Raw genomic sequence first — 23,899 nt, 5'->3', positions numbered from 1 at the left:
AACGTTAAAGGCTTTAGAAAAATATGTTGTCCTTTTATTTCCTAGAAACACAGAATTTGATAGTAAATGACAGGTTTGCAGAATATGTTAAAGAGCAGGAAATAATGATCAAAAATAACAATAAATATATGGATTACATGCACGAGTAAATGAAATTCTTACTTGTAGTCTCACAAATTATATGGTCAAAATACATTTAGAAAAGAAAATATATATATATATATATGTCAATAACGAATGAAAGCGCAACCCAATGACGTCATACGCACAAGCAGTGACCAATTGACGTATTGCGGAAGTGATCCAAACAGCACGTCATAGGAGTGTATACAGTAGTTTTCACAAATTTCACCAGAGGCACATGAGACGAACGAGTCGTATTTCAAGGTATTTAACGACAGACCCTTTTAAATTTTAAAACACAATGTCGAGTAGTCCTTTATTTACTAAAAGACAGGAAATGGACGCACGATCTATTACACTGTATTGCTACATTGCTGATAACTTCCGCATTAAGACAAGACAATTATTTGAAGAAGAAAAACGAGTTTGCTTACCGCTTTTAGCTGTCTAACCTGTTATTTTACTTTTTGCCTTACGTACAATACCGAATTATACAGTAATCGGCTAAAGAAAGAAGCTAGACATACAATATCGGTTTGACCGACGTAGCTACAAAGCAATTCAAAACATTAAAGCCTTACAGCACATAAAAAACATGTCCTGTTTGTGACTCTAATTGTCTGAGTACCGCGTATGCAGTTGAATAACTAGTACAGTCCCGATATAACTCGATGGTTCTAGAATGGTCGTCTTCCTTTGTGTTTTAAAAGTTTCCCGACCCAACGCACGTTTTAAATGATTATCATCACTATCAGGCTCCTTCGGAACTTGCTGATGATCAGATACAACGATAAACACAGGGTAAGATGATCAGATACAACAAATGGTTCAATTTGTAAGAGGAAACCTCACAGAAATGCTGTATGCTGACCCAGCACTTATTTTCAAATCGCCACTAATCGAACTTTGTCTTTGCTGTCTTTTTCTCACGTTCAGATTGATGTTCAGATGAAGGCTCGCCGGGGTGGCTTTTGTTGTCATCCTTTGTTGTGATGGCCATTCTCCACGTCACCTCATTCATTTTTCTCCTGTTTCTCTCATTGTTTGCTTTTTTACTTCTGACAAATCTGCCTTCTGTCGCTCCGTCATTTCCTTTTCCCCATTCGACTTCGTCGCCATCCTGCGGTCCAGGTCAGTCATGGGCTGTCTGCCTCCATGCTGACCCGTATCTTGCGGAATCTGAGGAACTTGATGTAATTGCCAACCAGGTACTGTGCTTTATGCACACTTTGAACTTGTCGGGTGTGGGATGAGCTCAACATTGATCTCCTTGTGTACATCATCTCTACTTTCACCATTCCAGGTGGCACAACAGGCTGGGCTGCACAACCAAGGTCAGATTGGACAGCTCAAGGGCCACTACATGCTGTGTTCTTCTCAACTTGATGCTAATACTTGGAGGAATAACCCCCAAGCTTCAAATGTGCTGGCAAACCACCCTAATGTCCTTTGGTACTCCCAAGAGAGGATACTCAGCCGTTCGAAAAGATCTATGGCTTTTAATGACCCTCACTACCCTAAACAGTGGCATCTGGTAAGGCCTAGTTTTACTGTATGATCGCTAACCTGTTCTGTATAAACAACTTTAATCTCTGTCCTCCCCTTTATAATGATATGCCTACATTGAAGCGCAATCATGTTAATAAGGACATGGACATCAACGTGACGGGAATTTGGGAGCGCAACATTACCGGCCAAGGGGTCACCGTGGTGGTGGTAGACGACGGGTTGCAACACACCCATCAAGATATAAGAGCCAATTATGTAAGTCACTCTTCATGCATTCCATTAACAGTCATTTCAAGAGAATTGTAAGAATGAATATTCAAACGATTATATATCTACCCAAATAGAGTCCCGAGGGCAGCTATGATCTGAACTCCAATGACCCAGACCCTATGCCCCACTCTGACGTGCACAACGACAACCACCACGGTACTCGATGTGCCGGCGAGATCGCTGCAGTTCCGAACAACAGCTTTTGTGCCGTGGGTGTGGCGTATGGCAGTAAGGTGGCAGGTATATAGTAAAGATGTAATTTATGGTGAACGCTCCATTGAAATGCGTTGACTGAGCTATCGGCTGTAACATCAATCTCGTTCATCCCCAGGTATAAGGGTCCTGGACGGCCCCCTGACAGATAGCCTAGAGGCCATAGCCTTCAACAAGCACTATCAAATCAACGACATCTACAGCTGCAGGTAACACACAAGTGTTACTTTTGTCAAGTTTGTGTCATTTTCAAAACCTGTTAAATCAATCTATCACACATTGTGACAGTAATGTCAATTGTGTTTGCTCCTAGTTGGGGTCCTGATGATGATGGACACACTGTGGATGGACCCCACCCCTTGGGCAAAGTGAGACTGTTTTTCGAGTGTTCTTTTTGTCCTGCAGGGGGCAATACACCTCAATATTTTCATTGCAAGCTTTCATGTCGTTTCATTTCTCATAATTGGTAAGTTTGATATCTTCTTTTCTTCACAGGCTGCACTTCAGCACGGCGTCATTGCAGGAAGACGTGGCTTTGGAAGCGTCTTTGTGGTAGCCAGTGGCAATGGAGGTCAATACAATGACAACTGCAATTATGATGGTTATGCCAACTCCATCTACACAATCACCATTGGTAAAAATAGTCTACATTTTTGCAAGTCGACATTTAGAGTGTCCCCAAGCTAGTTGTTATATTGTACTGTTTTGAATGCAGGAGCTGTTGACGAGAATGGCAGGATGCCCTTTTATGCCGAAGAGTGTGCTTCTATGTTGGCCGTCACTTTCAGCAGTGGGGGGGACAAGCTGAGGAGCATTGTAGGTCTCACAACTCGAAATGCATGTGCAAAAAATAGTAGTTCAATTGCTTTGATGGTTTCGGGGTCACTGATTTCATTGCGGTGTAAAAAGAAAATAAGACAGCTACCAATACAAGCCAAACAAGCTACTCATTTGGTGCTGTTTGTCCCTTGTCGCTATGGGAACATTTGGGGCTAAGAATGCCATTGCCTGAGGGGAAAAGCAATTTGACAAAATGACCTCTCTCTAGAGGCGAGTGAGCTGACCACAGTGTACTCAATGACCAAGTGTTAACCTCGCATTGGAATTTTCACATTTAGTTATGTGACCCATTCGGGATAGAAACACGACACAACAAATGAGAATTGTAGAATTTGAGAAGTGGCTACAGCAAAGTCAAAGGAGAGTCTAGGAAATGTGATTACAGTGTCTGTCCATCCTAATTTGCGAAATAAGCAGATACCTCCTTTGTTTACATTGAATGCAATGCGAATATGGTGAGCTGTTGCATCACAACAGCTGTTTTAGACAACAAGAAACAAAAACAGGAACACACACAACAGTGATCATGAGCCTGAAATCTTTGTCAGCTTGAACAGCTGTTAGGGAGAGAGTGTTTACACTTGGACTGTGGAGAATTCCTCCCTCCATTATGCTTGTCGTTAACGGCACAGCATCATGCCGAAAATGTCCGCACTTGTATGTAATGAATGTTGAATGTGCGTGGATTTGACTGTCAGAGTGATATATCAGACATTTATTTAACACATACTGTACAATACTTTGACAAAAAAATTGCACCCCCCCCCCCCTCAGGAACTGACCTATTTGTTGCTTTTGATGTTTCCTTTTTTCATTTTTGACGTCTCATGTTCAGTGACGGGACCTTGTAGTATCATGAACATGTTTAATGGAGTTGGCAAATTCGCCGTCTAATCCCAAATCCATTAGGAGTTGGCTCTGTTGACTTTAGTGTCTATAGTTAAAGGATTTATTCCTGTTCACGTTTAGTTTATCTCTTCTCCTCTGTTAGAGTAAATATACTTAATGGCTCTTTATTTTTATTTGGACAAATTCCCGTCCTTGGCTTTCTTTAAAGCTAGACCGCCTGAATGTTGTTAAATCCACCGTCTACACAAATACAATGGACACACATTCGAAGTGTTTTATGTTTGTGCTCTTCCAAAGCGATCAGACAGCATAGAATTTTCTTTCCTGGCTTTTTGTCCACTGAATACTTTAATCCAATCCTGTATTAGATGCACAAATGTGTGACGGGGGCCATTGAGGGAAGCATTCTTAGCTGTTTAAGTCACTGCTGATGACTTGGGTGGCCTGTGATGCATATTCCGTCAAGCTCAGGGCTACTCTTGCGAGTTCCTGTTTGTCTGCGAGCAGAGCTATTACCAACGTGTTGCTGTTTATACCGTACAAGGTTCTCGATGGTATGTATAACCTCACTGCCATCCCATCTGTCTAGGTAACATCGGACTGGTTCATGCACCAGGGGACAGGCTGCACTGAGCGCCACACCGGCACGTCTGCCGCCGCCCCCCTGGCGGCCGGTATGGTGGCCCTCATGCTTCAAGTCCGGCCTTGCCTCACTTGGAGGGACGTCCAGCACATCATTGCCTTCACTGCCACCAAGGTAAACCATCTGGTGCCTTGTTGCCACTATACCCACTCTCAGTGGAGAGCCTTTATAGATTCAGGCATGAGAACAAAATAGTGACCTTGTTTGTCGGAACGTTCCTCCATTAGTGTGACAACAGTTCAGACTGGAGGGAGAACGGAGCAGGCTTCCATCACAGTCATCAACATGGTTTTGGTCTCCTCAACGCATGGAAACTTGTTAATGCAGCCAAGGTACATCATTAGAAGTCGGGGGCAAAAATAGTTCTCAATGATTACTAAATCAAGGAGATGTATATTCTTGATCTGCTTTTGATAGGTATGGGAGTCAGTGCCATTTCTGGTGTCCTATCAGAGCTCAGTAATAGCGGAGAAAGTGTCCATTCCATCATATCCCGAGGAGATGCTCCGCACCTGGACAGGTAGCGTCATGTGTGGCTGCTTTCTTCTTTCTCAACTCTGCATTTAATGGTTAACTACTTGACTACACGGCACCGCATCGCCAGTCGCCTCCCTCCTTCCCCTTCTTTCTTCTCCTCAGTCTGACTTGGCCTCCATATTAGGTAATGTTCTGCTCTTTGTGTACTGTGGCGTCCGCATTTACTTCTTTGTTGTCTCACTTCAGACTTTTAGGCATTTGTAGTTCAGCAACTCGGTCCTCTATTCCTCTATTTATTCTTTTGGATTAATATGGTCTTATTTTCCACATGTTGAGCTCGTGGTGACATATTTGTTGCAGAAATACTTTCCTGCCTCGCATCTCTTTTCCTCACCCCTCCTTTATTTGAACTGTTCCACATTTTTAGTGGTTAGGCCCACTGCCAAAAGGGACTGCCTGTTCAGTAGACATTTACCTCTACCCTTGAACTATTATTCTTATCATTCCTCCTAATCCTTCTCAAAATAAATAAAAGGGAAATATAACTGTCAACTGTTCATTTTTCCCCCCTCTTGTCTATGCTACTTTACTTTCCTGAAAATTTCTACCTATTGGCCATGACTCTACATCTCTGTTTATTCAACTCACGTCCCTTCCAAGTCCCCTGGGTGTTTGCAACCTTAAATGGTAAATGGAGCATATTGGCTCATTAGTTGTCATCATTCAGGAAGTACTAAAGGATCATCTTGATGATATTCTTGGGCGAGGGCTGGGTAGGTGAGGTTCCATCCAAATTGTCCCAAATATTACATTTAAATCCAATCCAAATTCAGAGTGGGTAAAATGTAAATGTGAAAACATGATTTAGGTTTTTCTAAGAAGAACAGTTGCACAACCTAATAAATGTAGAATATATTCAAACCTTGAGTTTTATGCTGTTTTTTTTCCTTTCAGTCACTGCTGCTGACTTGGCGCTGTCTGGGCTGCAGACACTGGAGCATGTAGCTGTTACCGTGACAATCACCCACCCGTGTCGCGGCAACCTGGAGATTGTGTTGTTCTGTCCCAGCGGCATTTCATCGGTCATCGCGGCTCGACGGGCTGTTGACAGGTGAGCCCTCCCTCATAGCATATTCTGAATACATGTGTAGAGCGTTTCAGCCATGTGAAAAATTAATAATGTGCTCTGCCTTTGCTTTTTCCTCCCACACAGAGACTCTGCAGGCTACCAGGATTGGACCTTCTCCACTGTGCGTTGCTGGGGGGAGAGGGCTGACGGCCAATACCGCCTCAAGTTATCCGACCATAGTAAGCCGCATCTGCTAAAGTCATACACGCTTTGATTTGTTTTTGTAGCGCTCACATTTACCCATCTCTGTGCTCACGTAGAGGAACCATTGTCTCAAATATGCGCCAATGTGGGGAAGTTAGAGCAGTGGAAGTTGACGCTGTATGGATCGTCCATGACTTTCAAGGAGGTCAAGGACAGACAAATGTAAGACCTTAATGGTATTTTTGAAACCGACTGAGAGCATTGGCGGCAGATATCAGAATCAGAATGCTCTTCTGTGACTTGCTTGGATCATGTGACTAAGCACTTGTCCAATTAATATCAGGCTGGTGGAGGATGCCATGAGTGGCAAATATCTGGACAGCAATTTCTCCCTGCCTTGCTCTCCAGGCCTTGATATACCATCAGAGGTTATCAGTCCCTTCACCTCGAGTAGCCTCAGGGTAAGTTGCCTCCAGAGAAGTCTCACACATTTTTGTGACGTCCGTTCTCTGTGACCCGCCGACCCAAGCCCCATCAAAAAGCATCAGGTTTTTATGTTGTCAAGTTCAGTGATTCTTTGGAATTTAAATTCTCCCTCCATGTTGCTGCTCTTTTTGTTGTCCAGTTCCTCCTCCTGCTTGGCTGCTTTGCGCTCTTCTGGTCTCTTTACTACATAATGGAGGCAGCCATAGCCCACCTGGACATTAGAGGCCTCCAATGTCTGCCCTGGAGGCAAGCGGGTCACAGAGTCAGGAATGAGCGTGGTGGGAGAGGAGTAGAAGAGGCTTTGGATGAAGAGAACGGTGGCGAAGAAGAGCGAGAACCTGAGGCAGAGCTGCATACGGTGCTGGACTCGGAGGCCAAAATGCCGCCGCTTATCGATCGAGAAATGCTGACCATGTGACGGAGAGGCTGAAGGTCAGACAAAAGTGCTCTTTGGGTACCTCAGGTTTCCATTCAAACTTCCTCCAGCCGGGTCGCAGAGTTTGTCTTACGGTGTGGTGTCGACTGTTGACTGAACTGCGGAAGACGTTTGCTGTGGAGCTTCAAATTCGAGGCCTTGTATGAACATCTTTTTGAAATGGGTGTGTCTGTGCAGCCATCCCTTGCAAAACACTTGGGGGGAAAAACCAAAAGGTGTCAGTAAAAGAAGAATTAGCTTACCATTGTGAGGAATGTAATGTATGCACTTTATGAAGGTGTGAATCTTGTACATTTGAGGTTGGGTGTGTGTGTGGGTGGGTGGGTGGGGAGACAAGTGTTAGGTCTTCCTCTGAAGTGGCCTGAACTTAAAATTCCACTGTGGTACAGACATATTTTATGAGTAGATATTTTTGATGAAGGATAAAATTGCATTTGACTTGCAAGCCCCAGGAATATTTTCTGTGGGTTAGCAACCAACTACTGAAAAACTTGACCTGAATTTTTCCATTGTGGAATATGAATTCTATTTTTTCTTTTCAATTTTGAAATTTGCATATATTATATGCCTTATACTGTACTGGTATATAATTTGTTTTTTATACAAAAGTTCATATATATTTTAGAGTTCTCTTTCTACTGTTGTACAGTTAGAAAGAAGTTGCAAGGTGTGTTTTTTCTGTGCAAGTCACAAATTATGGAATAAAGACATGATGGAACATCATCTAATTTGGAAATATTGTATATGTAAATATTGGTCTTATTTGATACTTACCGCTTCGCGATTACAATTTTTTTTTAATTTTACACTGCAATTCTCCACAATTGAAATCCCAGTCCACCTTTCGGGTTGCACAAATCAGTTTTTGCACAAATTTACTTCCAAGTCATTGTTTAATATGAAAATGTACAAAACAGTGCTGATACAGCAGGCATTGATAGCGGGAGGTATAGATCCTTTTTAAGTAGCATGGATATTACCCAGTGTTGTCAAAGATTGGTGATTACATGCTTCTTGTGACCAAATCCAGGATCATATACTGTAGTTTACTGTTTTTGCTTATGACACATATTTCTAAACTGGGAGTGACGACGGCGCAAGGTGAGGCTCTGCAAAAGTCAACGGTGTGGTGGTATGTGTCAAAAGTTGAGACTTGGGGTTATTCATTTGAAAGTAGGTACCCGATAAAGCAGCAAGGGGTCACTGAATTGGAAATGTAGGACCTTTTTACAAATGCGGGTGTTTACAGGCTCTCTGATGGTGTAAAAGGGCATCAGGGTAATAATACGTATCATTTATGTGGCTCGGGGAGTTTACAGGATTTGTCTTGGCTTTCCGTAGCTCATTCCTTCCTGACTGGCTCCCTTGTTTGACCCCATCTGGAGACCAATCACATTCTTGCCCGCCTTCATCTGCTCATCGGAGAAATCTCGCTTGTTCTCCTGCGCTTTCCTACAAGACACATTGAAACACAAAAATAAATAGAAATCCTTGAGGGTGTAAGATTAATTATTTTACAATGGGGACCCACTTGAAGAACCAGTTTGGGTCACCCTGGTACGTGCCCTCATCCTTTGTGACCGCCAAGCTGCCGAGAGCCGACAAGGTCCTCTGCACTGCTGCCAAGTCTTTACCTGCCCAGAATAAAAAATGGGTTTGGTTCTATTTCGACTGTAGTGTTTAAAGTAAAACAAGTGAAGCCCCATCGAACCTTCCCAGAGGTCTACGGTCTGGAACATGTCAGTTTTGGTGACGCCATACTTCTCGGCAGCATTAAGAAACTGAGAGATCTGCTCCATCTGTTTGAAAGCCATGGGTGAGCTCTGAATCTTCTTCACAGGTTTGTCTCCAGTAAAAAGGCTGTTGATCAATTCACTCAGGACCTGAACCGAAGGAAACGAGTGACAATTGATCGCAAGTTGGGTACAATACAATAATACTGAGTACACTCACACATCCGTCCTTTAGCCAAGTCTGGAATCCAATTTTTCCCTCCTCAGGCTTTTTGACACCAGGACCACACTGGCGGCTGATCCACTCCACCAGAATCTGCTCCAGCTCCTGGTCATACTTGCTCTCGATCTTATCCTGAACCTGCCGGCTCATGCCGTAGGATGGGCCTTTGTTTGCCATTCCGGCTGCCTGGTGACATGGAAGAGGTAAGCGGGTAATTAGAAAACACACAAAACATTTATTATTGCAATGTTCCGTATTTAAGCGTAACCTTGATTTCAGGCAAACAGTCCAAGTGTAACTTTGAAGCTTAAACATGCGCGTGATGATACTCTGAAGCCTTTCCATCAATCTATACGTCTGAATTCTCCATACAAACATGTTTGACATGCATGTCCCAAGCGTGTAATGAAGCAAAGATGCTCAGCTGCTCAAGTGGATCTCCTCTTTTACAACTGGGTGACATTATCAGCATAGAGTGTCCCTCCCGCACGACGGACATTTTGTTGCGTGGTGCACAAAAGGGAGCTCTACATCAGCCATCTTTGCATGTTTCTTCTTTGTCACATGACTTGCTGCCAACCAATACGCTTGCCATATATTGGACAGTATTGCTTTTTGTGCAGAACCCTAATCAAGGTGCTGTCTGCACCATCCAACCTTTGCTGCCATCTTGATGTCAGGTCACTTCACCTTCCTGTTCCTGGGAAGGTTCAAAATTCAAAATAGTTAAGGCACTAAATGAGAACAGGGTGGGTGATGCTGCCACCATTGACTCCAATTCCAGTTGGACTGTTTGTAGTGAAGAAAATAATTCAATTAGAAAAATATCACAGATCTTATTCCCATTTTCATAATTTGTGGACCCATTTTATTTACTTGGTAAGCACCATCGTGAGAAATATTGTAGTCTGTGGTGTCAATTTCTGAAGAATATTTTTAATTTTACAAGGTTTTTAGGGTTTTTGCATCCACACTTTACATGCACAAGCTTCTTGATCAGCATATGAAGGAAAAAGAAAAAAAAGAAACCTGAGATTCTTTCATTAGGATCTCCATTTGTGGTTTGAGGGAGGCCCCTTATGTCTTATCCCGGGCATCGCATCAATCAGTGTTGCTACAGTTAAGGCTCGAAATTGATTCTCAATATGCTGCATCCCACAACTACGACATTGGCCGCTGCTATTTTTTACTTTCCCCTTCTCTGCGGTTGTGTTTTCCTGCTGTGGTTAGCAGTTGCCATCGCCAGGACTGTCTCCCTACAGCCAGGACAGGAAACAGACATTTCCAGATGGCACTCTGTAGGGACATTACATCATGCAGCCCAGCAATCACGCTTAGCAACCCAAAAATAAATTTATGGATAGTTGAATTTGATGGCGTTAGTCTACTCTTTTTATCCTGCTTTATTCCAATTGTGTACTTGAATGCATACTTTGTTGATTTCTGTCTTGGTTGACATATTTACTGATAATAAGGTCGTGCGCTGTTGAGACAAATTCTGTACTAATTCCTGGATGTTTTTTTTTTTTTTAAGTATAAAATCTACTTTAGTCACCAGCAGATTCAAGTAAACAAAAAAAAAAGCATTTCTGGAATTGCATTTTTTTTTTTTTTTTACATGTGTACTCTGGTAAATCGACAAACACACCCGGTCAGCTGTCAATTTATAATTAAGGTCACATCTTACTGACCTTCCGCCTACTTGGGAGGTCAATAGGTCATAAATGACAAATTTGTTGACACGTAGATGAATGTAATTAAAGTTTACTCACTGTGAGGGAATAGATCTGCTCTCTGCTCACCGACTGCACAGCTGGTGGTGGAGTGAGACAATTTTCTTAGCGGAGAACCTCCCTCTTTAAAAATGCTGCCTTAAGTGGGCCAGACGATTTAATGACAGGAACATTTGAAAGGGTGGGTGCCGTGGATAGAGGGCGTATCATGAGGAAGTAGGAGGGCTAGATGGGAAGGGGAAAAAAGAAAAGTTCATCCTAAAAAGGGCATGGCCTTTTGCAGCTCCCTGCTAACACTTCCCACTCCATCAGCACAGTTCAAAAGCCCGGCCTTATTTGGGTAGAGCTGCTTCCAGGCAGCAGCCACGCCGCGGGAATTCTCCAAATACTTTCACCGCATCCCTCATCATTCTGAATGGCTGGATGAGATCATTATCAAAACGGACTCTTATTTTCTGTTCCTATACAAAAAATAATAATCCCGCCTCTTTTCATGCCTCCCTGTTGCAACACACCTGACTCAAATGATTATTGTCGTTTCAGGTTTCTACAAAGCGAGTAGAGAAACGGAAAACAGGCAGTCATGGTTCTCTAGCCCTGATCCAAAGTGTGTGTGCTAGACTTACATTCCATTGCAGGGTTGTCTTTGCACAGCTTTTTGCTGCCAAAACAAAGTGAGTAAGGGGTCTCGTTGACTTAAGGTTGCAATTGGGGTGAACCCTGGATTGACCACGTCAATCACAGAGCTGTAGAGACAGACGACCATTCACATTTAGGAAGTTCACTGTCTTCAGTGAACCTAACATGCATGTAAATGGAATGTGGGGGAAAGCTGGAGTATTTTAAAGGTTACAAAATGTTGCAAGCCTTCAACTAGAATTGCAATATGTCTATTTGTATGTTTCATTCAATGACTTTGAAATGTATTTATAGAGTTCAGAACACACTTTATTTTCGATTGGGATTCTTATTTATGAATTATTTTCATTTACACTTGCAGACACAGACCCATAAAAGTCTGATATGGTGTGTTTATTATACAAAAAGTTAAGCACGCATTAAAAGCAAAAATACAATGTAGACGATGTCACGTTGTCTTAAAGAGCTAATTCTCTTTTTTCTTCAAACTGAGCTCATAAATAATCTCATCCCGAGGCATAGAGAATAGAACCAGAAAAGGTATTAAGCTCCATATATACAGTATATCATTTAGAGAGAGAGATCCGAATTAAAATAATAAAATCAAACATGTACGTGATGAATTGATTTTTTTAATGTTCATTTTCATTTGTGTTAATAATTAGGACACAATAGTGGGGGGGGGGGTCATCTTGCAAATACAACCAAGTTACAGTTATATTAATGCATTGATTATATTTAGATTTCAATCCAACTGGCAGATTTTTACAGTAGCACCAGCTGCACTCCAGAACCGGAACCCTGGGTACAGTGGCCCACTGAACTGGGTCACATGTCTGTGGATGAGCTGAGCCTCGTCGTTGACGATACAGTAAAAAGCCAAAATGCCCGCATGCTGGTCCAGATAGGTTCCAATCCGTCTGCCTTTAGGTGAACCCAGAAGTTTTTCCTGGTTATTGTGCCAGAAGGAGAAACCGGTCCCAGACCAATACAAGCTCCAGGAAAGGGGATTGTGGCCCAAACGGCTTTTGTCATCAGAAGACTGTCGCTCCATGTCTTTGTACGCCACTCCAATGGTAATCTGGATGGTAAAGAAGTGAACATCCGATTAAAAAAAATTCTTGCAAAAAGTAATTGTGTTGGTGCAAAAATTACAGAACAGCTATTTATTCGGAAGAAAAAAAAATCAGGACCTGCTCAGACTTGCTAAAATAAAATATGACGTTAAATTTTTTTTTCCTGCACATCTGAATGAAAATGTAAATAGAGGAATTATTTTCTTTTTGCAAAGGATCACCTTTGGGCCAGTCCACTTCACCTCCCAGTAGTATGGGCTACCTCCAAGTGGTTCGCTGCAGAGAAGCTGTCGCCAGTAGAGGAAGCGATCCGGGTGGTCCACTGGATTCAGGTTCTCTGTCCGCAGTCTGGCCTTACGACCGCCATCCGACAGCTGTATGTGGCGATACACTGTGTTGGGGTCCATCGTGGGCTCAAAGCGAACTGGAAGGTGAAGGTACATTTGAATTAAGACTCCAGAAGCACTTCTTTGCCGTATATAGATATTCTCTCTCTTATTCCTGGAAAGAACTGACTCACATTTCAGCAATTCTTCCCTACTCATTGGTTCTGGACTTACAAGTCCTAATGCTGTAACAGGAGGTGCTGAAGGCAAAAACCAGAAAGGAGAGGGTGAATGTATTGATTTTGAAAAGGATGTCAAAGCGTTGTTAGTCACCTTGAGGCTGACGGGGTGGTGGAGGTGGTGCAGAAGCTTCATTGGCAGACGCTGAATTCATTTAATACATCACAAATCAATCATAACATCAATAACTAGATAAAAGCCAGAAACATAACTCAACAATCGCAATATTTAGCATGTGCTGATCTTTTAGCGCTGCAATAAGATGACATGATTCATGTCTTGCTGGTCATATAGTCAATATCACATACCTTGGGGTCGTGGCAAAGGTAAAGGTGCAGGATTAAGTGTCTCGTAAACTACAGGAATAAAAAACAAAATGGTTTATCGTGTCATCTTGAGAGATTTTTGGGTGAGGAGTTTACACCACCTGTGCTTTGTAGAGATGAAAAGCCATTGACTGGAATAATATTGGGTGCTGTGGCTCCTTCCGTTCTTGAGGTCACAGGGTCCTCATTCACTACGGAGTTAGAAAGTCCACTTAATATCAAGCACGGCATGACAGGAGAGAAGATGGAAACCTTAGCTCCACTGACCTATAGCGACAAGTTTAGCAAGACTAGATTTGCAGAGCTCCTTAACAGACTCTTGTAGCTCCTTTAAAACCGAGCCAACATCTGCCACCACCGCTTCCTCTTTGCACAGAATTGATTCTTGTGCGCCAACTGATGAATCTGCCATCTCCATTGTGAGGAAATTCTAAAGAAGGTAAATCGTTACACTCAGCAAAATATCATTGAAGAGCATGCCGCTTGAAACTCAACTACCTTTAAGAAGCTGATATGGTCCTGCATGTCTGCCAGTCTACTTAGCTCCTCCCCCTTCCAGTGAAGCTGTACCATCTCCTGCTCAAGTCTGTGAATATGGCTCTCAATTTTGCTGCCTGAAGATCGCTCATGGGTGCCGAGAAGCTCACCGAATTGAGTGCCGGTGAGAGTGATGACATTGGCAAGGTCGGAAAATAAATCCAGTCTCTCTTGTTGTAGAACCTGGACCAAAGCCTGCACCAATAGAGGGAAGATGAGATACACAATAAATTTAACAATTTCATATGCTATTTATGTGCATGTTTAAGGTGATTTTGGCAATTTTGGTCTTCCATACAGGTCAGCCATGTGAAGCAATACACCAATTGACACCAGAAAGAGCAAACTAAGGATAGTAAATATGTCCTAAAATATATACATTATAATGAACGTACCTTCTGTTGACATGCAAAATTCGGGAGTTCTTTTAGCATTTTCTCAGTCTCCTTGGCTCGCCTTGCCACCTCCGCCTGCATCTGAGAGAGCTCTTCCTAAAAAAAAAAGGTGCAAAAATCAAATCAAATGCCATACAGCCAGTCATTTTTAAATGTCTTCAGTTTGCTCATACTTGTCTCTTCTGCCTCTCTTCTTCAGGTTTGACCACACGGTGCCCTTTGTGTCCATGCTGACAACAGAGCACACACACACATTCCCTGTCATGACAGCAAAACAGATCCAATGGCTGGTTATGTTGAGGGCAGGGTCTGGCAGCCACAGTGGGAAGCTCAGGATAGACACGCAGCTGCTGTTGTCCGATATCTGGGAGAACTTCCAGGTAGGTAGGTTCTGACGGTGGAGCAGAAGAAACCGCCGCAGAGGGATTTTGCTTGAGATTGGTGGTCCTAAGTTTCTCCATAGCTTCCACGAGGAGTGTGCTCTTTGCCAGGGTAGGTCGAGGCTTGAAGGTCTGCCTGCATTGGGGGCAGCTGTATTGGCCCCTGCTGTTCCCAACGTCCCAGTGACTCTGGATGCAAGCCAAACAATAAGAATGTCCACAAGGTAAAGTTGCTGGATCTTTTAGGGTCTCCAGGCATACTGAGCAGACAAAAGTCTCCTCTTCGGACCAGGCTGAGGCCATGAGAGCGGGAAGTTTGCTTTCCAAGGTCAGAAATGAGAGGAAACCATGTGTTGCCTAAGAGGAAGGGAAAAACACAGTGTGTGTGTAAGGTTTAAAATGCCAAGTTGTGTGATTCACATGCTGTTTAGAAACTGCAGCAGGTTCGACTTGGGGTGAAACTGGTAAAACCTGTTTTGGGGAGTTTCTCTTTAGTGGTGGTCACCTGATTTTTTTTCTTACGCTCAATTGTGGAAAAGGGAAGGGAAGAAACTAAATGTTAGTCTGGGTACAATATTCCTTTGTGTAATTAGTGTAATTAATTAATTGCATTGTGTTGAATTTACATGCTTTAGCATTGACAATAAAATTCAACTCATGGAAATTGGTTAAGAAATAAGAAAGTTATGACTTAAAAGCAATTCAAATGCATTGACTTTGATTGGAATGCTGCCCTTTCCAACATGGCCGCTCCATCGACACGCCGGTTAGCCATTCATTCTTTTATTAAATTTCTTACATCTGTGTGGAAAATGTTTTCATTTTATTATCCATCCTTCAACGTCATTTTTCCATTCTCTTCCCAACTTCAACATGTTGTCAAACAAGTTTTGCGTCATGACTGCGCAATGATGGCAACAGTGACGATCTTGAAGCTACGTTGCGCATCACTACTAATGGCAGCTGGGTAGATGCCGTGGATTCAACTTTCAAGGTGAGTTTCATCTAAATAAATTCTACTTTGTGCAAGCGTATGGCTATTTTCCACGGTCCAAAATTACGTGTTTTATAGGAACCATGTAACCTTACGTTTCATAACTACAGATCCGCATTATGCTAATGTATTATTCAGCTAGTTGACGTGAACGCGGACGCCAGATTAGTAAACATTACATTTATTTATATCAGCAATCGTTTTAGCGTGATTGACTAGTAATTCAGCCACAGACATGGACATGGACAACTCCACACTAAATGCACGAATTGCATGTATTTTCTGGTTTTCTGCAAGCAGCCAGAGAGTTCAACCTACCTGTTCGGGCAAACATGCAAGTCAGTCTGGTTGCAGTTGCTTGCAAGTCGCGAGACGTTCATTTGTCTTTTATACGATTCTTAGATTTGCTGTAGTTTCCTCAGCCGTGCAAATCAAAATGGTAAAAGTACTCACATTGTTTTGACAAAGTAAGAATGCAAAAATGCAGATGGAAAAAGATGCCATATTCTGGGAGAAGATGTCTGATCACCATGTTTAAATTAATAGTTGTATTGAGTGGACTTCACCAAATCACATCTTTGTTATGACTTCATCTTTACTAACCGATACGTGTTTTAACTTCTTTTTACAGAATGTTTCGGGGCTCACACCTGGTGATCAGCTCATGTCCGTTAAGGTCACATCAGCGACTCAATGAGTCCATCTGTACCCGCGCTGGATGGTGTTTGAATGAATGGAGGCATGAAGGCATTTTTGGAAGATGGACATATTCGTCACTCTCTACAGAGGCTGGAGCCTGTCCGACAAAGTATTCTCTTTTTAACTCACAATGTGACAGCAAACAAGAGGCCTCATTACAAAACCTAAAATCCACAGATCCTGCTAAGTCTCCTTCAAAGCAAGCTGTGAACGTTCAGGACAGTTTATCAAACGCAGCTTGCTGTCTACCTCGGAGAAAATCTGAAGATATTTGTCATCCTTTGCACAATTTAAAGAATACAACAAACTATGGCCATCTTTGCTCCAGACAGAAGACTGTCAGCTCCTTGCAATGGTTAGAAAATGTCCGCACAAGAGCACAAGCCTATAGCCTTTCTTCTCACCAAACCAGAGCAATTCATGGAGTCTGGAGTGAGTGTCTTACTCCAGAAAATGAAAACAGGTGTCGACGGAACCTAGCGCCCAATTTGAAGATGTATAATGTGGAGAAGGGCAATAAAACTCAGAGCCAAGGAAAGAGTCAGGGAGTATGGGCGTCCATTTTGGCATTGCTCTGCAGTGTCGAGGGAGAACCAGCATTCCTCTTCACGCTGCGCTCCAGTACGCTGAAGGGGCACAGGGGGGACGTCAGGTCAGTAGCGGAATGTGGTAAATAATCTGCACATTTTGTTGAGTCCTCATTTCCACATCTGGTGTAGCTTTGCTGGGGGAAAGAGTGATCCATCAGACGGTGATGTGGTGGTCACTGCGCTGAGGGAGGCCCGGGAAGAGCTTGGTATTCACGTGCCAACAGAAAATGTTTGGGGTGTCCTCAAGCCACTCCGGGACAGGGTAAGACTTTCTTTCACTCTATTGTTTTTTGCGTGTGATGGGAAAATGAAACTTGAAATTCAGAGAGTGCCCTCTAGAGGATTAAAGAAATACAACTGCTTCATGAAGCAAATTTGAAGCTTTTTCCCCCCCAACACTGATGTAAACGGCCCGGGTTAGGAAACACACTTAATTCTCCGGCGCCGTGCGTGCACACACTTTACGATGATGCGAAGTCATGTGACTTGAACTTATACTTGTCATTTGGCCTTTATTTAGTCAGGGATGATGGTGGCTCCTGTGCTTGCTAACATAGGCCCGCTTGAGGAGTTGTCCTTCCAACCAAATCCTGCAGAGGTAAAGAACTATTTTATAATTTAAGCCGGACTTCTGATGATAGCAACATTCAAGGCATTCTCTTTCTCTTTGGTTCTCAGGTAGAGGAGATTTTTACGTTGTCTTTGTCCCATTTGTGCGACCCACAAAACCGTGGGTACACACACTTCCGCAGAGGGGACAAGTACAGCTACACCATGCCGGTGTTTCGTAACGGGAAGCACCGCGTATGGGGCCTGACCGCTATTGCCTTAGACCAGTCACTAAAACTTCTTGTCCCATCACATCTTCAGTGAAGCACAATCATCGTATGGCTCAGAGTTCATATTTAATCATGTGCAGTCAAGCTTCAACTTTTTCTGCACAATTTTTACTTGTTCTCACAGAGTTCCTTTAATTGAAGTCAGCCAATTTGCTATGATAAAACCGTTTTGACTTGTTGCACATCTTCTGATTGACTGAATGGAATGAATTGATTAAATGAGTTTCCATAAGTTATTTGCAGCTAACGAGACGGTATGTGAAATCCGTGAGTCCCGGATATTTATTATTACATTTATCACGTTTTTACCTCACTCAGAGTCAAACCTGTACTGTTTAAGATTGAACATATTATATTATGTCAGAACATGGTATGTTCAAGGACAAATGAAGATCATTCATTAAAGATCACTTGGAAAAATTTGCTTCCGTCGTTTTTATTCCTTGTACCATGACAAGGCAATAAAGGAAATAGTACCAAGTGGAATACTGGAAATGTCTTGCAGTTAAGTGACCAGCGTATATATTTAATTTTTTAGAGGAATTTGGGGTCATCTAACTTTTGAACCTTTTCCAAAATGACTAACTCTCTCATATTGCTTTTAGTGCTTTACTTTTGTAGCGATCAAGGCACCGAGCACTCAAAGGGGTCCTGTGTGTCGGGCAGGAGGTGGCAGTTGAAGGGCCAGCTAAAGGAGAAAAGATCCAAGGCTTGGCTGCACTGCTGCTCGGCCGAGGAGCAGACAGAGCGGCAGGGCTGGAGGACGCCTCCGTGAGGGTTGCACTGTGGCAAGAACATCCCGCAAACCAGTTTGCGCAATGGCTCGAAGCAGGCAAGCTCCATCAGAACCTTTGGCAAGATCATAGAGGAAAGAAATGCAGATGTGATACAATTCAAATAAGTCTTAACTCATGTGTGTGTCCAAGGTGGATCCTAATTTGACAAAATGTATTCTACCCTGTACTGTCCCAGAAGAGTGGTAGCTTCTCGCTGATCGGCAATGGAGAGCCAAATGTTGGGGAATGAGGTGAGGTTGTAGCTAAGACCCTGACACATCTCCACCTCGATTGACTCACACGGGGAAGCTGGTGACATCAAGAAAATAGCATAATTCAGTTAAGTACAGACAAACCTCGACTCGAAACAATACAAAAAGGTCAAGACCCATATTTTTGGTGACAGGAACATTTACAATTATTTTCTTGACACTCGCCATGGAAATAACAGATTGATTTGGATTTACTCACTGAAGGGAGGATAAGTGGAGTTGCTGCAATCTCGTTCATCTGCTCCATCAGGGCAGTCGTTCCAGCCATCGCACAACCATCGCGGGTGAAGACACTCGCCGCTACCGCAGGCAAACTGCTTCGGACCGCATGTCCCTTTAACAAGCAAGTCACAAATTTAATTTGTCAATTAATTGATCAAATAACGATTGTGAATTTTGCAATCTAGAAGAGTTTGGCATGTGCCGTGAAGTTTAGAGGTCAAATTGAGTTCATCTGTAAATTTAATTTTATCCAGTGATGCATATATAAACAAAATAACTTTTGTGACATTGTGTCTTATTGTAAGAGGAACAACTCACTATCCAGCAGCGAGATGGACTGATAGGTTGCGTTAAAGCCGCTGTCAGCCACTCCCTCGTCAGCCACAAACAGCACAGTCATGTGCTGGCCGGATGAGGTCAGGTCGGGTGGGAGGGTGGTGCCACAAAACCTGACGCAGAAAAAAACATGATGAACTAAAAGAGAAATGGCGAGCCAACAAACGGTCTCAGGTCCAACATTAGCATCCTTGTACTCAAAATGATGCTAATACAATGTGTGGCGATCTGGCTCCCTCTAGTGGCACATCATATAATTACTGAATGGAAAACTTACTAATATATTCCAATATTAAAACCACAATATGTCTTACCTTCCCAGAACTGTTCCAGCGTCAGTGTTGCTGCTGTCATGCACCACCACATAGTCAAAGTCACACACATCCTGAGTCTCCAGGCTGAAGTTTCTGAAGTGCAGCGTGATGACGTGACCCTCCTCAACGGAGATGTGCCATACGCAAAACTAAGGAGATGGAACGGTATGTTTATGGTGTGGTAGCCAGTGCAAAAGTGTTATAAATGTACCTGCTGCTGAGGGTATGGCCTTGGGTGGTTTGGACTTGCCAGGAAACCGTATGGCCCAATTTTCTGCCCGCCGCATTCTGTAAAGGAACAGCCAAAATGAGATCGTTAAGGAATTTGTGGGAGGTCAATTTTACTTTGCTGAATGAGATGCCATTCTCTCACCGCTGTGTTTACGGCTGCAGTTAGCCTCGTCTTTTTGGTCATGGCAATTTGGATGGCCGTCGCACACCGACACAGGCAGCAGACAGCGGCCACTGTCGCACATGAACTCGTCTCTGGAGCAACTTTCTGAGAAACAAGCACACTGGTGCACATTACATGGATAGATATGACACATGAGCATGTTGCATATGGGCAGGTAACAAATGAAAGGGTTTTCCTTTCGTTTGTCATCCATGCACACAAACCACTGACTGTGTCCAGGCAGCAAGGCCTTGTACTGAGCCGCAAAGCCATTGCCTGCAATGCTGCCATCAGAATGGAAGGTCACCCATACTGTGCTGCTGTTTGTGTTGACTGTTGGTGGCGACACTGCGCCACAAAACCTACAGGAGGGACACAGCCTCAACATTTTTTTGATACACAGAACACAAGTTTTATTGGCAGCATATTCAAATATTATGTTAAACGTTGGAGGGGCTGCAATTTGCCAAAACTAACATTGAGTTGCAAGTCAATTTATGCTTTTTTTTTTCACAGAAATCAACTCCCTTAAATTTCTAATCTTATGGAGCTACTAAATTTGCCATACCATTGCAAATGTAGCATATGGCAATATAAAACCCTGTGTTAGTGCAACTAAACTACATTAGCCCCCTAGTGGTAGATGGTGATATTACAACTTAAAAGTACAGATTTTCTTTTTTTTTTAAATATATTTTTTGTTTTCACGTTTACCCAACACACCAATATCGAATGTTTATTAGTATTAGGGCTGACCTGTTGGTGATAAAGCATAACAAGCATGCAATGTAAAAAAATAATCAGTATGTGAATTCTATTAGTGCTATACTGAATTGTATACGTGTTAACTATGATGGTCCACTAACCTTGTGACCACAGAGCTGTCTTCTAGATGCTCCTGTATCTCCAGCCAGTCAAACAAACAGGGAGAGGGACCCTCAATATTCAAAAAGGTCACATGGATCTGAATTAATTGAGGGGGCGTGGCTTGGATGACCCACACACACAAGGTGTTGGGGGGATAGGAGCCCGGGTAGTTTGGTGAGTTGAAAAAACCTTCGGAATCCGTCATAAATCCACCACAACCTGAAAGGAAGGAAAGCTGTCTGCTCCGTAACCAAAAAAAGCATCAGCCTTGACGAGATGAACATATTTGTGTCCTACGTGTTTCAGTCGTAGGGATGCTGGCAGGGTGGAGTACTGGCACACTGTCTAACTGGCTTCTGTTTGCAGGAACTGAAGGTAATTCCCCACCTCCTGCACTCAACGGGTCCGGAGGGCTGGTGGACAACAGTTGCTCCTCAAGGTCCTGACCTTTCATCTCTTCATCCAGAACAGAATGTAAAAACAAAAAGATAATTGTATTACAATACGTTTGTAATTTGCTAAACAGACACTCACGTGTGAGGATGAGGGCCAGTGTCAGGCCGAGAGCCACAACCAGGAGCAGGGCAGCGACAGAGACCACTACCTTCCCCCAGCCACAACCTGCACCCCGCAAAGGTAGAACACACACCACGAAGAGACCCCAGCCTCGACCTGAATGTTTACACACAAACACCTTTATCGGGATTGTGGCAAGACATTTGAAAGAATCTACTCTTGGATCAAATTTTGCAGGCAGAAATCCTCTGGATATATATATTTTTTTTTTACTTGCAAAGCTACTAGTTGGTGGTTTGATGGGCTCAGGGGTAATTGAGGTCATTCCAAATCCCTCCACATGCTCTTCTTGCTCTCCTTCCAACTCAAAGGCAGGATTGCAGAACACACTCTGGACAAAGAATGATAGGAAAAATCGACAATTTATATCAGAGGTAAATTGCGCAAAGAAAAGGTTGAGCAAATAACAATTATACCAATTATCTTGTCAACGCCATCAGCGTCACCATCATGGTTGACCTTTCTCACCTTGTAAATGTCCGAAGCGTCCGAGTCAACGACTACTCGAGTGAGATCCGACATCTTTGGTTCGCTGCTGTTTTGTTAGCGAACCCATTAGAAAAGTTGAAAGAATGAATCCAAATGGAGAGCTCCCGTGATGCGAGTCCTCATGTGCATCAGAACAGCACAAAGGTGGCCATCCATCAACAAGCACCAGGTAGAAATATTAATAATGTCAAAAACGCCATAACAAACGCACTTCTTGTGGTTTGTTGTGTGAGAGCTTCTAATACACTTTTTAAAACTCTTTTCCAAAGCCAAGTCAGCTGAGAGGGCTAAGCCCTGAAGGAGGGGGCACGGAAAGGTGGGGCTCCTGGTTTAAATCCAATAATCCCTGATTTTTTTACGATAACCTATGTTTTATTCACAGTGTCAATGTACACAAAATCCAAAAGTATAAGTGTGACATAACATAAATCAGTAAAACAATAATATATTACAACAATAATACAAATAAATCTATGATTTTATCACTTTTCCATGAAACAATATGGAAATATTCTTCAGCACCAAATTTATCCGGACACAATATGAATAATTGCGTTGCATTTATGTCCTTTTCGTCGAAACTGTTTCATCCATCAAAGTTTTCCGTTTACGCAGATTACGCTGAGGTTCACACGGGATTATTTTGCTTTCACCTCCTTCTTCGCCACCCCGTCCCTCTTCATTTCCCGATAGTTCAGTCGAGGGGCCAGTCGAACAAAATGCCCTCTGAGTTCCTACTGCCCGTACGCCTTCCTCTATCACTCTTGTCAGGACACTGATGGCAGTCGTGAGGTCGGATACGGCGCTGACCAGTTGCCTGGTATGTCCAACGATGGCCTGCGTGTCCCGTCGGGATGCACGCATAACAGATGACACGACTCGGACCTCTCTTACAATGGATTGTAAGCCATGTTGAAGGGCTGCAGACTGATTTTTCTGCAGCTGGAGCATCTCCTTGTCAATGTCCTCATAAGATGAATTCTTTTGAGGCTCTGAAGAGACGTCTGTTGGTGACTTTGGTTGACTTGATTGCGGCGCTGATTCTGGAGCTTCTAATGGAGTCACTGATAAAACAGAATTGCTGGTTTGAAGAATCACAAGGAACATTGGGGGGGGGGGGGGGGGGGATCCACAACATTCTACCCTCTGTCGCTTTAAGAAGTGACTGCACAAAATTAACATCTGTGTGCAACAACAAAAGTATGTGCAGCACAAAATATTGACGTGGGGCCTACCTTTGGGTTCAGTTTTAGGTTCAAGGATGTCAAATTCTTCAATTTCAATGTTCTCATCGCAGAAGGTCATCTGCAACTGTTCCAAAATCGCAGAGAGAGGTATGTCTTGCGCTGCCGATCCCCCGACTGTTTTATTAGCAGCCGATTTATTCTTAGCCATTTTTTCTTTCGTTCTTCTTCGGATATCTTGCCATCTTTTCTTAACTTCATCTGGGGTTCTACTTGTTTTACCCACAGCATTGACTTTCTTACAGATTGTCTCCCATATTGCGTTTCTTCTGTTTATATTGAGATTTCTTTCCTGCAACTCACCAATGTGCTTGTTTGGTTCTTCCACTAACACTGCCAACTCCATCACTTCAAACTTCATTTTGCGCTTGCGGTTCTCTCCCACATTTTCCATGCTGAAAACAATCAGATGGCGCAAATCCGATCAAAGAGGAAAGGGAAAGTAACAACCATCGGTGTGGCCAACTTGGATCACAACACTAGGTTAGGCGTTCTTCTTCGTAGATTGTCTTCCGTATTTATTTATAGCGCCTCTTGTGTTCTGGCACGTCATTGCACCA

The 23,899-nt window shown here is 43.1% G+C and overlaps 5 protein-coding genes and 1 long non-coding RNA gene across 9 annotated transcripts; 3 read left to right on the top strand and 3 right to left on the bottom strand.

Annotated features, from left to right (window-relative positions):
- Positions 1-279: 279 nt before the first annotated feature.
- Positions 280-7,855, top strand: pcsk7 (proprotein convertase subtilisin/kexin type 7). Of its 2 annotated transcripts, none has more exons than XM_061281203.1 (18): positions 280-387; positions 879-924; positions 1,060-1,331; positions 1,427-1,657; positions 1,753-1,887; positions 1,977-2,142; positions 2,234-2,324; positions 2,429-2,483; positions 2,611-2,749; positions 2,831-2,931; positions 4,394-4,561; positions 4,675-4,779; positions 4,865-4,967; positions 5,879-6,035; positions 6,138-6,232; positions 6,314-6,419; positions 6,541-6,658; positions 6,823-7,855. In XM_061281203.1, the coding sequence occupies exons 3-18, from the start codon at positions 1,116-1,118 to the stop codon at positions 7,099-7,101; spliced, it is 2,265 nt and encodes a 754-aa protein (XP_061137187.1). In that variant the 5' UTR covers positions 280-387; positions 879-924; positions 1,060-1,115; the 3' UTR covers positions 7,102-7,855. The 2 variants fall into 2 exon arrangements, with proteins under 2 accessions (XP_061137187.1, XP_061137188.1); XM_061281204.1 differs by having other exon boundaries at positions 299-387; positions 834-924.
- A 138-nt stretch (positions 7,856-7,993) lies between these two features.
- tagln (transgelin) lies at positions 7,994-11,008 on the bottom strand. 2 transcript variants are annotated; one of them, XM_061281213.1, is made up of 6 exons: positions 10,848-10,960; positions 9,733-9,775; positions 9,073-9,261; positions 8,831-9,002; positions 8,651-8,753; positions 7,994-8,571 (listed from the first exon to the last, which is right to left on the bottom strand). In XM_061281213.1, exons 2-6 carry the CDS (start codon positions 9,742-9,744, stop codon positions 8,433-8,435), a joined length of 615 nt encoding a protein of 204 aa, XP_061137197.1. In that variant the 5' UTR covers positions 9,745-9,775; positions 10,848-10,960; the 3' UTR covers positions 7,994-8,432. The 2 variants fall into 2 exon arrangements, with proteins under 2 accessions (XP_061137197.1, XP_061137198.1); XM_061281214.1 differs by lacking the exon at positions 9,733-9,775 and having other exon boundaries at positions 10,848-11,008.
- A 1,051-nt stretch (positions 11,009-12,059) lies between these two features.
- ftr86 (finTRIM family, member 86) lies at positions 12,060-15,030 on the bottom strand. Its single transcript, XM_061281207.1, has 10 exons — positions 14,521-15,030; positions 14,348-14,443; positions 13,914-14,147; positions 13,683-13,845; positions 13,517-13,606; positions 13,398-13,445; positions 13,183-13,233; positions 13,044-13,109; positions 12,745-12,947; positions 12,060-12,528 (listed from the first exon to the last, which is right to left on the bottom strand). Exons 1-10 carry the CDS (start codon positions 15,028-15,030, stop codon positions 12,193-12,195), a joined length of 1,797 nt encoding a protein of 598 aa, XP_061137191.1. The 3' UTR covers positions 12,060-12,192.
- A 191-nt stretch (positions 15,031-15,221) lies between these two features.
- Positions 15,222-18,269, top strand: nudt8 (nudix (nucleoside diphosphate linked moiety X)-type motif 8). Its single transcript, XM_061281212.1, has 5 exons — positions 15,222-15,721; positions 16,353-17,072; positions 17,140-17,272; positions 17,531-17,608; positions 17,689-18,269. Exons 1-5 carry the CDS (start codon positions 15,699-15,701, stop codon positions 17,881-17,883), a joined length of 1,149 nt encoding a protein of 382 aa, XP_061137196.1. The 5' UTR covers positions 15,222-15,698; the 3' UTR covers positions 17,884-18,269.
- A 40-nt stretch (positions 18,270-18,309) lies between these two features.
- mfrp (membrane frizzled-related protein) lies at positions 18,310-22,321 on the bottom strand. Its single transcript, XM_061281215.1, has 13 exons — positions 22,075-22,321; positions 21,820-21,937; positions 21,565-21,651; positions 21,328-21,486; positions 21,030-21,249; positions 20,395-20,525; positions 20,143-20,268; positions 19,981-20,057; positions 19,770-19,918; positions 19,438-19,568; positions 19,097-19,231; positions 18,807-18,934; positions 18,310-18,698 (listed from the first exon to the last, which is right to left on the bottom strand). Exons 1-13 carry the CDS (start codon positions 22,126-22,128, stop codon positions 18,474-18,476), a joined length of 1,740 nt encoding a protein of 579 aa, XP_061137199.1. The 5' UTR covers positions 22,129-22,321; the 3' UTR covers positions 18,310-18,473.
- LOC133155703 (uncharacterized) lies at positions 19,794-23,727 on the top strand. Of its 2 annotated transcripts, XR_009714715.1 has the most exons (5): positions 19,798-19,934; positions 21,043-21,204; positions 21,337-21,469; positions 21,557-21,666; positions 23,343-23,727. It is a non-coding gene; the product is annotated as an uncharacterized LOC133155703 (long non-coding RNA). The 2 variants fall into 2 exon arrangements; XR_009714716.1 differs by lacking the exon at positions 21,043-21,204 and having other exon boundaries at positions 19,794-19,934; positions 21,397-21,469.
- Positions 23,728-23,899: the final 172 nt, after the last annotated feature.

The sequence above is a fragment of the Syngnathus typhle genome, linkage group LG6 (genome assembly GCF_033458585.1).
Source record: "Syngnathus typhle isolate RoL2023-S1 ecotype Sweden linkage group LG6, RoL_Styp_1.0, whole genome shotgun sequence".
NCBI lineage: Eukaryota > Metazoa > Chordata > Actinopteri > Syngnathiformes > Syngnathidae > Syngnathus > Syngnathus typhle.
The sequence above is the reverse complement of the archived record's forward strand: the minus strand, read 5'-3'. Positions and strand labels throughout refer to the sequence as shown.

Bases quoted from the DNA above. Each gene is read 5' to 3' on its own strand.
- nudt8 (XM_061281212.1), top strand. From the start codon at position 15,699: ATGCCGTGGATTCAACTTTCAAG. The intron at 17,273-17,530 runs GTAAGACTTTCT...GCCTTTATTTAG, and splicing joins TCAAGCCACTCCGGGACAGG to TCAGGGATGATGGTGGCTCC. The intron at 17,609-17,688 runs GTAAAGAACTAT...TTTGGTTCTCAG, and splicing joins TCCAACCAAATCCTGCAGAG to GTAGAGGAGATTTTTACGTT.
- pcsk7 (XM_061281203.1), top strand. From the start codon at position 1,116: ATGGCCATTCTCCACGTCACCTCATTCATTTTTCTCCTGTTTCTCTCA. The intron at 1,658-1,752 runs GTAAGGCCTAGT...CCTACATTGAAG, and splicing joins ACCCTAAACAGTGGCATCTG to CGCAATCATGTTAATAAGGA. The intron at 4,562-4,674 runs GTAAACCATCTG...TTCCTCCATTAG, and splicing joins TTGCCTTCACTGCCACCAAG to TGTGACAACAGTTCAGACTG.
- tagln (XM_061281213.1), bottom strand. The intron at 9,003-9,072 runs GTGAGTGTACTC...CCTTCGGTTCAG, and splicing joins CTTGGCTAAAGGACGGATGT to GTCCTGAGTGAATTGATCAA. The intron at 8,572-8,650 runs GTGGGTCCCCAT...TGTGTCTTGTAG, and splicing joins GACCCAAACTGGTTCTTCAA to GAAAGCGCAGGAGAACAAGC.
- ftr86 (XM_061281207.1), bottom strand. From the start codon at position 15,030: ATGGCCTCAGCCTGGTCCGAAGAGGAGACTTTTGTCTGCTCAGTATGC. The intron at 14,444-14,520 runs GTATGAGCAAAC...TTTTTTTTTTAG, and splicing joins AAGAGAGGCAGAAGAGACAA to GAAGAGCTCTCTCAGATGCA. The intron at 13,607-13,682 runs GTCAGTGGAGCT...CTAACTCCGTAG, and splicing joins TGCTAAACTTGTCGCTATAG to TGAATGAGGACCCTGTGACC.
- mfrp (XM_061281215.1), bottom strand. From the start codon at position 22,128: ATGTCGGATCTCACTCGAGTAGTCGTTGACTCGGACGCTTCGGACATT. The intron at 20,526-21,029 runs GTTAGTGGACCA...TCCCTCCTGTAG, and splicing joins GACAGCTCTGTGGTCACAAG to GTTTTGTGGCGCAGTGTCGC. The intron at 19,232-19,437 runs GTGAGTTGTTCC...TGCTTGTTAAAG, and splicing joins GTCCATCTCGCTGCTGGATA to GGACATGCGGTCCGAAGCAG.